This window comes from Anser brachyrhynchus, assembly GCF_964034855.1.
Source record: "Anser brachyrhynchus genome assembly, chromosome: 3".
Classification (NCBI taxonomy): Eukaryota; Metazoa; Chordata; class Aves; order Anseriformes; family Anatidae; genus Anser; species Anser brachyrhynchus.
This window is the reverse complement of record NC_137696.1, coordinates 24,217,618-24,234,287: the sequence shown is the minus strand read 5'-3', so window position 1 is coordinate 24,234,287 and position 16,670 is coordinate 24,217,618. Positions and strand designations below refer to the sequence as shown.

The following is a 16,670-nucleotide window of genomic DNA, read 5'->3' as shown; positions in this document are numbered from 1 at the left end:
TTTTGACTTTGTTTTCTTAGAAAATAAACAAGATTCAGCTGTCACTCAGATTTTTTTTCAGTCTGTATTCTCCTTGGGATGTTCATAGTGCATTTCATATACTGGATTTTATTCCTTTTTGGTTGCAAGAAGTATAATAATACCTGATGAAGGTGTCTTTGCATGCAGTAAAACTGTCCAGAAGCTCTCTGCTTCAGACTCTAGATAGGAAAAATCTCCCAGCTTAGTTTATGAAGACTACTGGCCGAATTCTTTAGGCCAAAACCACAATGACTTCGGGGAAAAGTTGTGTGTAAGTTACATGCAGACGTTATGGTTCCTTCCATGGAGTCATAGTAATGCCAGTTTCCGTGCTTGCTAACATGGCATTGGGCTTGAAAATGGCTGCAGAGACTCTAATGGTGTTATCCTTCTCAAAGATTTTCCATTTTAGAAAAGTGAGCTTATCAAGCTGGCAATAAGCTGTGATGCCTTTTTAGTCAGGCCATTTCAAATGCAGAGCTTACAGAAGCCTTGTTTCCCTCATGGGAACTTGCCCAACGCAGTCCTTACCTCCTGTGCACGTCATGCACTGTCATAGTTCCTTTCTGTGTGACTTGTAATAACAATTTGTTTCTTGCCATCTTCCCCACCCCCCAGTGCGGCAGGAGAACTGTTTGTCTTTCTAAATTTAGATATCCATGGATACATATAATATTTTTCTGTTTCAGCTTGGCAGTTTAAATTGCGTATGGAAAAGAAAAGTGCATTCCACTACAGGAAGTCTGCAAGTGGTATTCTTCGTTTACAGGAGAATAAAATGTTACATGGACTGTCTCACTCTTCCTTCTGTAGAAGGAAAACAATACTTACAAAAGCAGGTTTATACTAATGTCTTTAGCCAGACTCTTCCTCTCTTTTCATTGTGTGATGTACAGGGTACCACCATGCAAAGGGGAGACAGTGATATAGGGGATGCTACAAAGGCATGTAACTTTAATACCACTTGAGATTTTTTTATTGTTGTTCCTGTTTTGTTTCTCTAGCTAAAAGAGCATGTTCAAACGTTCTCAAGTACATGGATCATTTGTACACATACAATGTAGGTGTTCTTGCCTGGACGTCTCCCTTCAGTTTGCAAGATCCCAGACAATCTTTTTCTTGTGTCTAATTTCTTAAGACCCCACCAGTAGCTATGACCATTGAAAATACTGTAGTGGTGTGAAGTCATGTAATACGTTATTGCTTTTTTGGCTATAAAAATAGTTCTTTGTTTTCTAGAATACCTATGATGTGTAAAAACCGAAGGAAAAAACAAGTGAGAGATCAGCAGGCTATTTGGTGTCTGTTGTGGCCGGCAGCCTTGGTTCCAGAACAAGCTACTTTGCCTTGTTAACTTGCTGAAGCAACTGTAAGGCTTTGCTCATCTGTACACAAATACATCATTCCCACCTCTGAAGTACCGGAGGAACAGAAATGAACCTGCAGGATTTGATAGCAGCAATATGCTAATGTAAAGTTATTGTCATGGAGTGGCATAATTGTGCTCTTGGTCTCTGAATAATAACCCACATAAGTGGATTAGCCTGACCCTTGAAAATGGGTAATTAGTTGTTATGTTGGACCTCTGTACTGAAAGAGCTAGAAGATAAATTAGGTTGAGGAGGTTTCTAGCTTTGTTTTCGTATTGGTTATGCGAGTCCCAGATTTTGGGGAATTTTCTTTTTGTTTGTTTAGTAGACATGAATCGGGGCTTCTTTTTACTTGCTCTCTATAAGAAAGGGGGGGGGTGGGGAAAGTAGATGAGTGGAGGGAAGAAAGTGCAGCCTGGATAGGCAACAGAGTTAAGGAGAAGAATCTGGTCTAAATTAAGTAAATTACATGGGATTCATTCTACCCGCTGATTACTTCTTAAGAATACTTTTGAAACTTGTACAAATTGGCCATTTGGAAAGTTTTTTGCTTTTTCGTATCTGCACTGAAGAAAACCTTTTCTCTAAGTTCTCTGGTTATTTTTGGCAATCATATTGTTTTCTCCCTGCTTTTTCTCTACTTTATGCCAAAGTGGTGGGCTTTTTGTCCTGCTTTAGCAAGCAAATACCTGCCATAATTCAAAAAGTTTGTTTTTCTTCCTGTAAAGCTGAATACTTTCATACCTCGTGATGAGGAGAGGTGCTGTGTGGGTCTTACTAGGAGGCACAATAATATTTAGCCGAATGGCCTGAAGAAGGATCATGCAGTGTGAACTTGGTCTTGTGGCTGTCTTTATTTTCATTTGTGAAACCATGGCAAAAGATTTGCACTGCCCTTGTCGCTGTCAGGATGTGTATCTGCCAGGGTGTACGTCCTTTGGGGTGGGTTTACGTGAGTGTTCAGAGCTAGTAACGAAGGATTGTGAAACTTGTCTGTTGTAAGTAGCTAGTGTATTGATGCTGTCTTCCAAGATGGCATATGCTTGCTCCAGGAAGGGCTTGAGATACCTGTCTCTCCTAAGAGTTGAACTGCTGAAGAGCTGTTTATGGCGTAGCTGAATTACAACTTCGAACAGCAGCGAACAGCTCGTGCTGTGTCCTGCAGCAGCTGATTGTTCAGGTGGGATTAAGTGGTTAGAAAGAGGAATGCATCCTTGCCTATTATGGTGTTTAATGGTCCCAAGAAACACTTTGTTTGCAAATTAACAATTTTTGATTTCCTCTGTCAGAACACCTGATGGAGTAGGAGGATCAACACAAGAAACAGGATTCTTGTACTGTCTTTTAGGTTTTATTTTTGTGACCTTTTGGGATTCCCTCTCAATCCTCTATCTGTGTTTTTGTTTGTTTGTTTTGTTATTGTCATTTATTTTTTTTTCCTGTTAACTTTTCTTCAAATCTCTCTTTTTTTTCCCTCCCTCCTTCTTGATGGAGTCATGATTTTTTTTATAAACTTGAATATTTTGCAGTATTCTCTTCCCAGTTGAATTCTAGGCTTTGTGATTTTAATAGATTTATATTGTTTTTGGCATAAGCTGTATTATTAAGGGCCAGGTATATTTTACTCTGACAAGTTTATATATCAAAGCCTAAAACAAAACAAAAGACTGAAGGAATGTAGCAGCTTGGCAGCCGTTGAGTACACACCCCCAAAGCAATGAAAACTGCTGTTATGGTATCCCATAGTACTGTGATAGTATTCCATCAAATCTTCTTGGTTTGGGGCTGAGAAACACAAGGCTATATGAGTAGTTCATGTTCGTTGCTTTTAGAAACTTTATAAAAATAGACGGGTATAATAACAATAAATGAATTATTCTTACAAGGATATCCTGAATTTGACATGCCAGTATTTGACTTTGAACTTGAGTCTGACTTAAAAATGGAGGTTGTTTTGGAGATAGCCCTTCAGAAGGATTCTCCTATTTATGCTGCGTGAATGCCTGTGTTATATTTAGGCACTGAGAATACTTTTGGGCTGACTGTCCTGTGTTCAGCAGCCTGGGGGGTGGCTGGGGAAGATACGAGCTGTGGTTCCTTTCACAAGGGTAGAATCATAGACTCGTAGAATCGCTTGTGTCTGAAGGGACCCTAGAGATCATCTAGCTCCAGTTTGAGTGCTTTGGACTCTTCCCAGTGATCCTATTGCCCCTCAAAACGAGTCAGCTGAGCCTCTTGTGTCTCCTACAGCCCCCCTGTGGGCTGAGGGGCTGAGCTGTGCCTGGCTGTGGCCTGGCTGCCTTTAGCAGAAAGGGAGCGTAATGGTGCTGTCCTGGCAGGGCTGGGCTCCCTCACAAGGCCCCGTAAAGGACGGCAATGCTGCTTCTTTGTAGTGTCTGCTGTGTGGTGGACTTGACTTCTCGTCCACCCTTCCTGTCCCCCCCCTTAAGTAGATCCAGTGTGAACTCAGAGCACGGAGGGCCTTGAGTCAGATTTTGTGTTTTCATTGCAGTCGGTTGGTGTCAAGTGGGAAGAGCAGAGCTGGAGCTGCCTCCGAGCTGAATCACACTGCGTGGGGATTGCCAACGATTTGCGGGAGTTTCTCATTCCTTGCTCTGCATGGTCTTGGTAGCGGCTTTATCCGTCACTTCACCCCTGGCATCAGCTCACTAAGTAATTGCCCCGTGGCCCTTTGGGCCTTAGCAACTCTTTCAAAAGCACAGCTAATCATTTGATAAAAATAAAACTAAGTTTAAGAGGGGGTGGGGGGGAGTAGCGGACCACTTACTTCTTGGCAAATTGATCTCAGAGCCTTGTCACGGCAAACAGAAATGATAAACTTCAGCAGTCATCAAAAGCACGGGTGGAATCCCAGCTCGCAGACACGTGGTGGGGAGCACTTCTGTCTCCTTCCCAACCACGGTAAGCTGCAGAGGAATGTGAGTGTCAGGCTTCAAGTGAAAGAAATGAGATGCTTCCAGCTCGCTAACCAGAGACAGAATTACAGGAAGGGCCTTATCACATGGGCTTTCTTTGCTTGTTTTGGGTTTGTTCCTTGTTTCTTCTCTTGCTTCTCGTGGAGCTCCAGTTAATACCCAGTATAAGTGACAGGGATACCTTGTCTCCGTAAGCTTCTACAAGCCTGAGAACAGGATAAATACAGAGAGGTTGTTAAACCACTTTTTCTTCATCTCCACCTTCTTATAACTGGTACTTAGTTATAAGAAAAATAAAATTGTGTACTAATATGGTATTTTTCTTTGCTTGCATTCAGTAGCACTTTGAAGACCCCTACAATGTATCAAAGACCTATTTGTGCAACTGTGATATGCATGTACAACAAGTACACCTACCTGTGTTCATGGAGATGTTCTGATTTTGTGGAAGTTGTGTGGTTTTTTTTTTCCTGTGCAAATACCTTTCATAAATTGTGCAGCTTAAATTTGGAGTAACTTTCCTATTTTTCATATGAGAGCTGAAAGCCAGACTAACTTCTGTTTTAAATCTGAATTGCTTGAAAAGAACAGTAAAATAAGGTGATGTTCGATGTTAATTTTTGTGTCTTTCTCTACTTTTATATAAAAGTCTATTTTGTGAGCTCAGGGAAGGTCATGAATTTACAAGTCAGTTTTGGCCCTATCTTGCTCCAGTCATATGTTAGAATGTTAGAATACAAAAATGGATTAACCAGAGCAAGGAATAAAGCTGTTTGACTTTAAAAAAGAATTTATTTTCAACTCATGACCTAGTAAAAGTTTCTGCAAAACATTTTTCCCCTCCAAACTGTTCCAAAACAACTACCTTCTTTAATAGGGTCAGTTAATAAGAATTAGGCTTTAATCTCATTAAGAGCTGATAACTTTATTTTGAATCATATTTGAGGTTATCATCATATGCAAAGGGCAGATAGGCCCAGACAGACTTATGGGGAAGGGTGGTAAAGCATTTAATGAAGCAGTATTACAAAATATGAGAAAGGATGACATGCCACAGGTTTTAGAACTTACCTCAGTGGTTTTGTATATCAAGCTGCAACTTGTATTTTATCCTCCAAAAATAATAATAATAAAATAATTTTACTAGCCTTCTGTACAAAGCTGTTTTTGTTAATTAGAATTAATGATGAATAATATGTTACAGGAACTAAACTAAACTTATCTATTATAATACTTTTATAACTAAAGAAGATTACACTTCTTTACGAGGAAACAATATGGGATTACAGCTTGTACGATTCCTTTCACTGTAAATGCAGTTAGCAGTGCGTAATGAAATGCTGTGGAAGTAAATTTGTAACCTTTCTCCCAAGGTCCATTGAAAGCTGTTGCAAAACATACTAGTGGCGAAGGGTTCATGTTGATGGGCCTGTGTGGTACTTGAAGCATACGAGTTTCCCTGTTTAAAATAGTTAGGAAAAAAGCATGGCATCTGTTGTTGCTAATATCTCAGTTCCTATGTGCCATCGAACTCTGTGGTACCCAGGTAATTTTTTTCAAATACTGTTTATCAATGTGATGCACAGAAGAGATGAAGGAAAGCCATAGAGGGCTGCTCACAGAGAGAGGTCCCTTTGAAGCCTTGTAATTCTGAGATGCTGGTCAGAGAAGTCACCCGCTTCAAAGAAAGCCCCCATTTTGGCCATAAATCTTACTCGTAAGTATTTTGACTGTTTTAGGCCAGTGTTTAAGCCCACACAGCGGGCACTGGAAAATAATCCTTTAATACAGAAAGAAAAGTACAATTAGCTCATATCCGGCAGCTATTCTGGATGTCAGATGAGGTGTTTTTCTGTTTTGCTGTTGAAACAAATGCAGTTATTCATAGGCCCTGGCTGCGTGATTTACATCAGGGCCTATATTCAGCAAAGATAACAGATATACTTTCTTCATGCATGTGCTCACAATATAATCCTTCTTTGATAAAACTTGAAGGCATTTTTTCAACATTTTGTAGCAGTGATTTTTTTTAATACATTGAGTAGCAGAGATGTTTTTTTCTATGCAAGTTCAAAAGTTCGTGTTGTGATCTGACATCAAATATCTTCGTATGTAACTAAATGTGCCCACTTGTGGGTTAGGATGTGCAATGTGCGTGATTTTTCATATATTTTATTGTTGTTATTATTATTATTATCCCTCTCCTCCCTTTCCTCTTTCTGCCCCCCATCAGATCTGTCTCTCATTGCTTACCTGCAGCCACACGTCTCCCCTCACATCATTCCGGTCCATTACCTAATATCTGAATGGGATGCATTGAGCCTCTTCCAGGAAGTAGACCATTGCTATGAACTTCAAGAAACTGGACAAAGCTTTATTCTTACTGTAAGCCTGCAGGTATGGGTCTTGCTTCACTCGATGGCAGAGCCTGGTTACTGGCATCAGTGGGGAGAGCACTGGGTCTCAGTCCGTGAAGGAAGAGGGAAGATTTGTGGTTTGGAGGGGCCACTGAGCTGTTTACATTTGATTTGTTACATGTTGAATGTTTCTTGCTGGTCTTAACCCTCTTCCCCAGTTGTACATGTGATTCTTCAGGTTTTACAAAATGGGTTTTTAAGAAAATATTTTCTTTCCTGGTGGGCCAAAGAGCCTGCTATGTTGTGATCTTGATGTATTAACTAGGCATCTTTTTTGACTTTAGTGTTCTTTAAAGTTACATGTAGTCTGAAGCACTTTGGAAATCTGTATTTCTAACCCAGGCTTTCCCAACTTCCTTTCATCTGAAAGACTTCGTAACCTTCCAAGTATATATATGTTAAAGGAAACAAAGGAGAATGGGAGGTATACTGTCATGACTACTGCCTTTATTCTGCCTGAGTGTAAATTTTTAGAAACTCGGCTGTGTAAATCAGAAGAAAGGAGGAGCAAAAATATCACACCTCTAAGCGCATGTGTAGGACCATATATTCTTATTTCAATCCAGACCATGACCTGAAAAAGAGAGAGAGGGGGAGTCGATTAAGTGCTGGGTTCAGAGAACGGAGAGCATGTGTATCCAGGGGCTGCCGCTTGATGCCTGCGCTTCAGTCCTGGTACTGGGAGCAGAGAGCCCTGAGCTAATCCCACAGCACGAGATGCTGGGGACTGCGGTGCAGAGAGGCACGTGCTGGCAACTCCTGAAGCCTGCCTAGGTCTGGAGCCAGCCCCGCTGCATTCAGGAGCGCTGCGCTAGAGGTAAGGCCGCATCCTGCAGGGTCTCAGCAGAGTGCAGCACTGTGCGAGTCGAGCCAGCCAGCTGCTGGGCTCGTCTGGATCGCGGGACCCTTGTGGGCTCACAGGTGTTGTGGCTGTTCAGCTGCCTAGCCTTGAAGTGCTCTGCTGCGGTCCCCTAGCAAAATTATGGTACAGAAATGAGACAAAATCCAGCTCATGAAAGTAGGTATTTTTTTTTGTCCAGCATTCATCAAAGCAGGATAGGTGATGTCTGAAGTTGTGTGTGTTGTTTTTTGTGTTAATATTTCTAACAAACTTTTTATTGCATTGTTTGAAATTACAGAGCAACTGACACCAGTGTGTACTAGTGCACATTTAATTAGTCTGAAAGTATGAGTGTGTACAAGTTCACTCCATACTTGATTCAGTTACTTAACCTCTACTGGAATTACCACTTCTAAATACATGATAACACGAAGAGCAGAACTTTTATTTGTGGTTTTACTTAAGACTTTGTAACATGAAAGAATAATGAAAACACTAAGAAAATTTCCTGTTTTTTTACTAGGCATATCCTTCACTGTTTTTATGTTTTTGCATGCCTATCAATCACATTTAGCAGGAAATGTAATCTCTTATAATCACTGTAGCTTTAGTCAGCCTGAAAGAGTTGAAACCCATCATAAAGGTGACTATGTGAAAGAAAAAATGAATGGTGCCTGTAAATGTTGCTAGTGAACATAATTGGTGGAGTAAAATACAAACAAAAAGTGAATAATCTGGACAAATCTTCTGATAAATTTTAAGTCAGTTGAAAATAATTTATTCTAAATAGTTGAATTTGCTAGCAGCAGTTAGCTTTTCCTGATCTTTGAACCCCGAAGTCCTTCTCTGCAGGGCTGCTCTCAGTGAGTTCTTCTCCCAGTCTGTGCTCCTGTCTGGGATTGCCCTGTCCCACGTGCAGCACCTTGCACTTGGCCTAGCTGAACCTCATTATGCTCATGTGGACCTACTTCTCAAGCCTGTCCAGGTCCCTTTGGATAGCATCCCTTCCTTCTGTTGTATCGACAGCACCACTCAGCTTGGTGTCATCTGCAAACTTGTTGAGGGTGCGCTCAATCTGTCTATGTCATTGATGAAGGTATTGATTATCACCAGTCTCAGGACAGATCCCTGAGGGACACCACTCGTCACCAGCCTCCACTTAGACATAGAGCCATTGACCACCATTCTCTGGGTGCAACCTTCAATCCAACTCCTTATCCACTGAATGATCTACCCATCAAATCCATCTCTCTCCAATTTGGAGACCAGGATATCACGTGGGACCGTGTCAAAGGCCTTGCAGAAGTCCAGGTAGATGACATCAGTTGGTCTTCCCTTGTCAACTGATGCAGTCACTCCATCACAGAAAGCCACCAGGTTGATCAAGGACGATTTGCCCTTGGTGAAGTCATGATGGCTGTCTCGGATCACCTCTTTGTCTTGCATGTGCCTTGACATTGCTTCCAGGAGGATCTTTTCCATGATCTTGCCAGGCACAGAGGCAAGGCTCACTTTTCTGTAGTTCCCTGGGTCCTCCTTTCTCCTTCCTTAAAAATAGGAGTGTTCCATCCAGACTTTGTAATCTTGACTATATTCTTACAGGCATTCAGTTCCAGAATAAGTTGCTTTGTTTTGAAAAAAATGAAAAATAAATATAGGTGCATTTTGAGTCAACTTGCCATTCCAGGTAAAGTAACTTTGATTCTAGCACAGCTCTGCCATGCAGGGAAGAGTGGCCATCTAGTGTGGCTGTTTCCCTGCCTACTGGCACCTGAAGCTTTCCTTGGGCTGTGATTTCACAAACTGCCTCGCTGGTCTTGCTCTTGTTCTTCTTTCTCTGAGCAGTGTGGTGCTGCTCTTTTCCCTGTGCCAGGTGGGCTGCTCATGGTGGACTCAGCTGGTTTAACTGACTGATGGAGCTGAATATGACCCTATTTTTTTAGCAAGTTGGGGAGTTGAAGTGGCTCAACCAGGCAGGAGGAGGTCCCAGCAGACTTCCAGAGCTGGCAGCAGACCAGCTGTGGCTGTTTGCTCTGAAATTAGGGAGGGGAGAAAAAAAAAAATAAAAGAGCAGCACTTTCCTCCCTCCCATTCCTGGCAGTGGTGAGCTCTTAGGTGAGACTACCTCCAGTACAAAACTGCAGCCTTGGACAGGTGCCATCGAGGCACCAATCATTCCTGGCTGCTTCTAATTTGAGGTCTTGCAACAACATAGGTGAGGTGCGAGAAGGTTGCGAGCGGTTAACTGCTGTACCCTGCGGAGCTGCGCCCTGCCGCCGCAGAGCTCCGCCGTGGAGCTGCGGCAAGTGCCTGGCACGGGCAGCTGGGCGGCGATCCCTCCTGGGGAGGGAAAGCTGCTGGGGCTGGTGGTGTGTGCGTGCCTTGGACTTTTTTTGCTGTGTTTAAAAGTTCTGCAAGGTGTACCTGTGAGCGGTAAAAGTTCCAGCTTCGTTACTGATGTTCCCATGGATTAAGGCTGACTGCAGTGGCAACCCATGTGCCATTTAGTTACTTCATGCAGATCAGCTTCTGTTTTGACTGCGTGCAGTAACTCAGAGACCTTCATCAATAGTTGCATTAGAAAGAACTGTTGACAGCAGTCTGGAGCAATGAGTGAGGAAGTAATGGGCAAGGTGCTAGTGTATAGTTGGAAGCTCACATCACTTCTGTGGTAGAGACTGTTGGACACTGACTTAGTGCCCTCCTCAGAAATACTTGGTACTTGTGCACCTTGATGCAAAAGAGTAATTGTGCGTCTGCCTACTGGGCTTTGATGTCCCCAAACTACAGGGAGCTGCTCTGTGGGCGCATAAGAAAGGTCTTTTTACACCAAAAGAGTTGGTATAGAAGGGGGGCAGGATGGGATAACAAAGAATGCATCTAATAACATTTATGCAGGTATTTCAACAAAAGAGAAGAAAAAGTAGAATTTTGACTTAGTCAAAATTGGAATTACTCTTTTGTCTTGAACTAGAGTTGAGCTGCTTGAGACAGTATATTTGGACTACGGAAAGCAGAATCTGACCCAAATGGGATACAGTAGAAACATATGACAACTTAGATACAAAATAAATAAATAAATAAATCTGTTACAGCAAAGATGGATCTGATGGTAAAACTGGGAAGGGAAGCCTGTGATGAAGTTGTGGAGGTAGAAATGCCAAGATGATCTTTCGTCACTGTGTATTGGTACCTGGTAATGCACAGTGATATTAACAGTAGCTGTTGTCTTCTGCTTTGAATGTCCTAAGTATTCCTTGGCCTCTCTTCATGCACACAAGCAGGGGATTGCTCAATGCTTAGAGGCTTTCAAAGTTGTGTGTAAGATAAGATATTGATGTAGATACTTATAAAAAAGGAAGAGAGGAAAAAAAAAGGAATGAAAGTGTAATTTGACTCTATTCTAGAATGTGAAGGTGAGAATGTTATCGGTTTTACTATTCGGATTATGGTAATACTTAAATCTCCCCAAGAATTTTTAAAGATTTAAATGCCTGGGGATGAGGTCCCTGTTTTGCCATGAACTGTATGAATGAGTAGGTGAAAACTGGGTTTTCAGCAGAAGGCTTACATTATGTAAGGGTTGAAAACCCCTTCCATCGGTCCACGGGTGAAATTGACTCCTGGGGGTTTCTTAGGCTGTGTGGGAATGTCACCCATAACCGGGTGGGATACAGACTCCTTGTTAGCTACAAAAATACTCCGTGGACATTTTACCTGCGTGCTACCCTCCTCACGAAAGCAGCCAAGTGAGAGGACGCTGTTTCACAGGGAGAGGCTTCCTCCCTTGGAGAGAACTCGGTGAGGAGATGGATTGTGCCACGTCCCGACTCCCATACGCTGTTATTTTTATTCTTCCCTAAAACCGTAGGCTCGCACCCTTCTTGCAGCGCACACCAAGCCCTGCGGTTTCGCGCCCAGCCCAGGGTTACATAGCTGCGCGAGGTGTGCTGCTGCTCCTGCAGTGCCAGGAATGCTGGAAGGGGGCCAGGCGCTGTTGGTAAATACAGGCTGCAGTTTGACAGTAATTGCTTTCTTCCTGGAGTTTCAGAAATTACATGCAAAAGCCAATGAAGTGAGAGAAAGCATTCTGTTTTAAGTGCATTTCGTATCAGATGCTGTTTTTGTTGTTTTCACTCCTTTGAATGTAGTACAGTAGTAGTATATACGAAGTCTGTAATAGAGGAGCAAGTCACATGCTTGGAAGTGTCCTGCAAGTTATCCTGGCCTTAATTATTTTTAAGTCTCTCTTCTCTCCTGGTCTTTAAATAAATTTAAGGAAGAGAGCAAATGCTGTGCAGCTGGAGCAGTGAACGTAGTGCCGTTCATTACACAAAGGGGCTTCTGCCATATGACCTCTCCCTCGTGAAATATCAAGCAGCTTCCCTTTGTCCCTTCAGTCTGCCTTTTAAAAACTAGTAGTAAGAAACTTCAGCCAGCCCCGGCTGCCTTTAGGAGAGTGAAGGAAATTTTTTTTTTGTACTTCTTTCTTTCATTTTTAGGTTTGGAGAAGGTTTAAAATTCAGTTATTTGCCTTTTGTGTACTGATGGTTTGGCCTGATTCCTTTGTAATGTCTTATAAAGGGGGGGGGGGGGGGGGGGGGACGACAAAACTATTTTGAAGACTTTAATCTTCCCTATGTTCCACAGCCATTAACTTTATCCATAGGGCTTTTTCAAGTAAACAGTATAGGAAATAGGATTTCAATGTCTATGATAGCAAATGGGTTGGCTCGTTGTTCCGTTTTTCCTTGGTTTGCTGAAACAGGATATTAATAATTACCAAGAACCAGCTAAGATATGGTACCTCTTCATCTTTGTGCTGAAGAAACTGCATTTAGGGTAGGTGCTTTTTAGAAAAGACGTTTTGATTTTCACAGTTCATAGATGATGCTTGTCATCAGGCTGTTTCAGAAGAAGTATTTTGCAGGGCGGAGTTGTCTTCTCAAATGTGTATGCATGGAAATGAGCTAAAGGCTTACATGCAGTCAGAGCTCTCCGTTGGCCACTCCTGCACCTGAAAATTACCTTGTGTGTGCAGTCCTGAGTGCACCCACACACCTGGATGGCCTCCATGGATGTACCATGGCCAGGAGCAGGCCACGCAACACAGGTCGTGCAGGCCATGCAGTCGCAGGATCACCAAATGGCTGCGGTTGGCAGAGATCTCCGAATATCACCCAGTCCAGCCCCCCTGCCGAGCAGGATCACCTAGAGAACACTGTGCAGGATGACATCCAGGCGAGTTTTGGATATCTCCAGAGAAGGAGACTCCACAACCTCTCTGTGCAACCTGTCCCAGCGCTCTGTCACCTCACAGCAAAGAAGTGCCCCCTCATACTGAGCTGGAACCTCCTGTGCTTCAGTTTGTGCCCCTTGCCTCTCGTCCTGTTGCTGGGCACAACTGAAAAGAGACCGGCTCCATCCTCTTGACACCCTCCCCTCAGATATTTGTAAACATTGATGAGGTCTCCCCTCAGTCTTCTCTTTTCCAGACTAAACAGGACCAGTTCTCTCAGCCTGTCCTCGTAGGACAGGTGCTCCAGTCCTCTAATCTTCAGTCTGCAGGGACTCAGTTGGGTACCAGAGCGCTGCCTGCTACCAAAAGATAAGATTTTTAGCATGGGCCATATTTTCACTGGATGTGTCAGGGCTAGGCACAGATTCTCTATGGTGCCTGGAAACTTGGCCGCAGTAGGGATGATTATTTTTCATTGAGAAGGCGTGTTTGTCTGCATTCTGCATTTTGAAGAGTGGTGGGAGTTTACTAACTTAATTTAACCTTCTGGCAAGTTTCTGGGAGAAGAGCTCTACTTGTGGAAAAATTCAGCACTCTGGTAGACCACAATCCTTCTGTTTCCAGTCATCTTCTTTTTCTGTCGTCTGCAGCAAGTAAAAATTGATAGTCCTGATGCTTTTCAGATTATGCAACCATAACAAGGCAAAAATACCCTGTTTGCTTTAGGAATCTGTGAGTGACCAGGGCCTTTGAGATCTTATTTAGAAAACTTAACAGAGGCTTTCAAAGTGTCAGCTTAGCAGAAAACCAAAACATAAAGCTGGTCCAACATCCAGAAGGTGTGGAAATAGAAAAGTTAGGCATATGCATTATGTTGAAAATTAATGGTTATTACAGGCTGGGCCAACTGGAGACAGTTAAGGCTGTCTCAGCCTTGCCATCGCAAGTGTGACATTTCATATGAAAGAGCTGTCATCGGGCTTTCATGTACGTGAAGGTGAAATGAAAATGTAACCCAAACTGCATTACACAAAGTGCATCCATTAACCCATTTATGTGTCTACATCTTTAGAAAGTGGTGGCAGCAGATCGCCTTCGATGGACTTCAGGAAAAATTGTTACTTCACTGGTTCTTGAAAAGTGGAGGAAATATTGCTCTTGATTACCTAAGCAAATTCGGTGATACAACTTACAGAAATTCATTTGCAATCCGTGTTAACATTTCCATTCCATGGGAATTGGTGTCTGTATTCTGGAATAGCATGTCTGTACGCAAGTGTTCTGCAGTGGCTGACCAACAGTAGTTGGATTATTCAATTTTTCTGGTAAACAAGGCAAATAAGACAAATAATTTTCTCAAACAAGGCAATTTTTTACTAACATTGATTTCACCTCTAGGCTACTGTTATCTATGTGATTACTGTACAGAGGATGGTTCATGTTCTGTAAGGAAATGTGTGCAACTTACACTGATGCAAGATAAGTTTCTTTTTTTAATTGAATTGGCTAGCTAAAACTCTCCATGTGTCCCACTTACAATAATCTGCAAAGCCAGAGACTGAACAAGAATACTGTTCTTGATAAGCCACAATCCTCCACACCCTTCATTCTTTGTAATTTCCTTCCATTCTTCCCACTTTTCAAGTTTGTATTCTAGTTTTGCATAGGTTGATAAGAAAAATAATTGCCAAATAGCTAGGGGTTAAAGCACTAGCCTGGCCTGTGTGTTGATGCATGGATCTGCTGCGTTCTCCTGAGCGATCTTGAACAAGCTGGCTGATGTTTGTTTCAATTCCTCTTCTGTGAATCATAGATAATATGTCCCTGCCTCATCAGATTGTTGTGAGGATGTATTAATTTGTGTTTGGTGGCTTCTGATATTACAGTGATGCAAGGTATAGCATCTCTCTCATGCAATCGTGAAAATATTAAATTGTCTGTACTCACAAAAGTCAGAAACAAGAGATTATAAAGTACAGCAGCAAGTTTGATAGGTTCGTTTGCACTTCAGTCAAATAGTACGTGGCCCTTCTGAGTCCATAGGCTTTTCTGTCATCAAACTGGCAGATTACCAGGGTACTCGCACACCTCAGTAGTGAGGAGTTGCCTGTGTTTTTCTATCTGTGGTTTTGGTTTGGTTTGTCTTGCCCTATCTCCCTCAAAAATGCCAAGATGTACTGACTTTGGAATATATACTTAATCAAACATGTGATAGTTATGTTTCTAGTATAGCGATAATCCCTGTAGTCAGTTGGGCTGCTTCTAATAATCTCCACAGCAACTGCAATCGGTAAACCCTGATTCATGCGGTTCTGTGCCAGATGCTGCATGTGGGCAGCGTGCTATCTGCTCGAAATGTCATGGTAGCTAAATGCTGCACGCTCTGCTGGCAGTGCTTCCTGTTGTGTCCCTTCAGAAGAAATGGGAGCTAGCTTTTGTTTTGGCTATTATTTGTAAGAGAAATGGACTTTTAAATGCCACTGTTACTGTTCCTCCATCTCTCTCTCCAGAATATTCAAACAAAACCAGGAAGGCTTGGTAGCAAGTGATTTCTCGTTTTTATTTCATTCGTGCCTGCGTGTGGAAAGTGACACTGTAAAGTTGGTTATGCTAGTGCAAATGCTTTATTTTGGTTTAGCTTGAACTTGATCCTATCTAAAAAAAAAAAAAAAAAAAAAGGTGGATCTTGCAGATGAGGATCGTAGGTTATTAGATGTCCTTATTCTTTATCTTTAGTTCTTCTGTCTACTTTGTATTTTGGCTTAACGTTTGCATGTGTCCCTGATAAATTTCAGGAGCAGTAATTAGAAACAATTTCTAGAATGTGTTCTCTTCCTCCCACTCGGTTTTATCCTTGCCTCTGACAGCTGTTATTGCAGTTACTCATTCCACCTGAAATGGTGAAATGCAGAACTGCTTTGGAGATGGAAGTGAGCAAAATGTCAGGAATTGCCTCAGAGGAGCCCTCTCTGTGATGACTAGGATGCTTTTTGCCTTTCACATGCATACCTAGGTTTGATTTTTCGGAGGTGCCGAGCACGCATTTCCTGCTGACTGCAGCCAGCCTTTCTTCTTTCAAACTCACACCTCTTTTAAATTCTTCTATCCCTCCACTTCTTAAGCTAGCTTTCAAAGCTGGCCTGGGGGCACCAAAAACTTAACTTAAAGATTACGTTATAGACCCCTGTGGTGGGGGAATGGTGGGAGAGTTAGCACCTCTGGGTATGTGCCCTGTAGAGTTGCTCTTTGTGTCGAGTTTCTTGTAGAATGACTTTGCAATTAAATTCATGCTTTAAATTCAGCGGCAAGGTACAAGTTTTGAAAAGTTTTGTTGCATAATGTGTTTTTTCAGGGGGAGATGTAGTGAGTCCCTGACAATCTGGTCTGTGGAGGTGTTTGTTTTATGGGTTCGAGTGTGGCTCTTTTCCTTTAAGCTTTTTTTTTTATGTTCCGCTGATATTTAGGAACCTCGTATTCCACACTTAACTCTACTTGTATGTGTTTTGCAGGAATCCTGTGGAGCCCACCCTGGGAATGGACATCCACCTCCATTTCTGGAGGAGAGTAATGCCAATTGAAGAAGCCTTCAAGGCGAGCCAACAAGTGTGCTGATACTCTTGGAAGAGCTAAGGGAAGGAACGACCTTCCAGGACAACAGCCATGCCTTTCGGGCTGAAACTACGACGGACCAGACGCTACAATGTCTTGAGCAAGAACTGCTTTGTGACACGGATCCGTCTGCTGGACAACAATGTCATCGAGTGCACCCTCTCTGTGGAGAGCACGGGGCAGGAGTGCTTGGAAGCTGTTGCTCAGAGGCTGGAATTACGTGAGGTAAGAGTTAGC

General features: G+C 42.5%; 1 protein-coding gene across 5 annotated transcripts in view; it reads left to right on the top strand.

The window, feature by feature from the left end:
- PTPN14 (protein tyrosine phosphatase non-receptor type 14) overlaps nucleotides 1-16,670 on the top strand; it is a 117,636-nt gene that overhangs the window by 25,320 nt on the left and 75,646 nt on the right. For all 5 annotated transcript variants that reach the window (XM_080587220.1, XM_080587221.1, XM_080587222.1 and 2 more), the window contains one exon: nucleotides 16,334-16,658. In XM_080587220.1, the coding sequence (XP_080443346.1) occupies nucleotides 16,485-16,658 (174 nt within the window). In that variant the 5' untranslated portion in view covers nucleotides 16,334-16,484. The remainder of the gene's footprint in view (nucleotides 1-16,333; nucleotides 16,659-16,670) is intronic.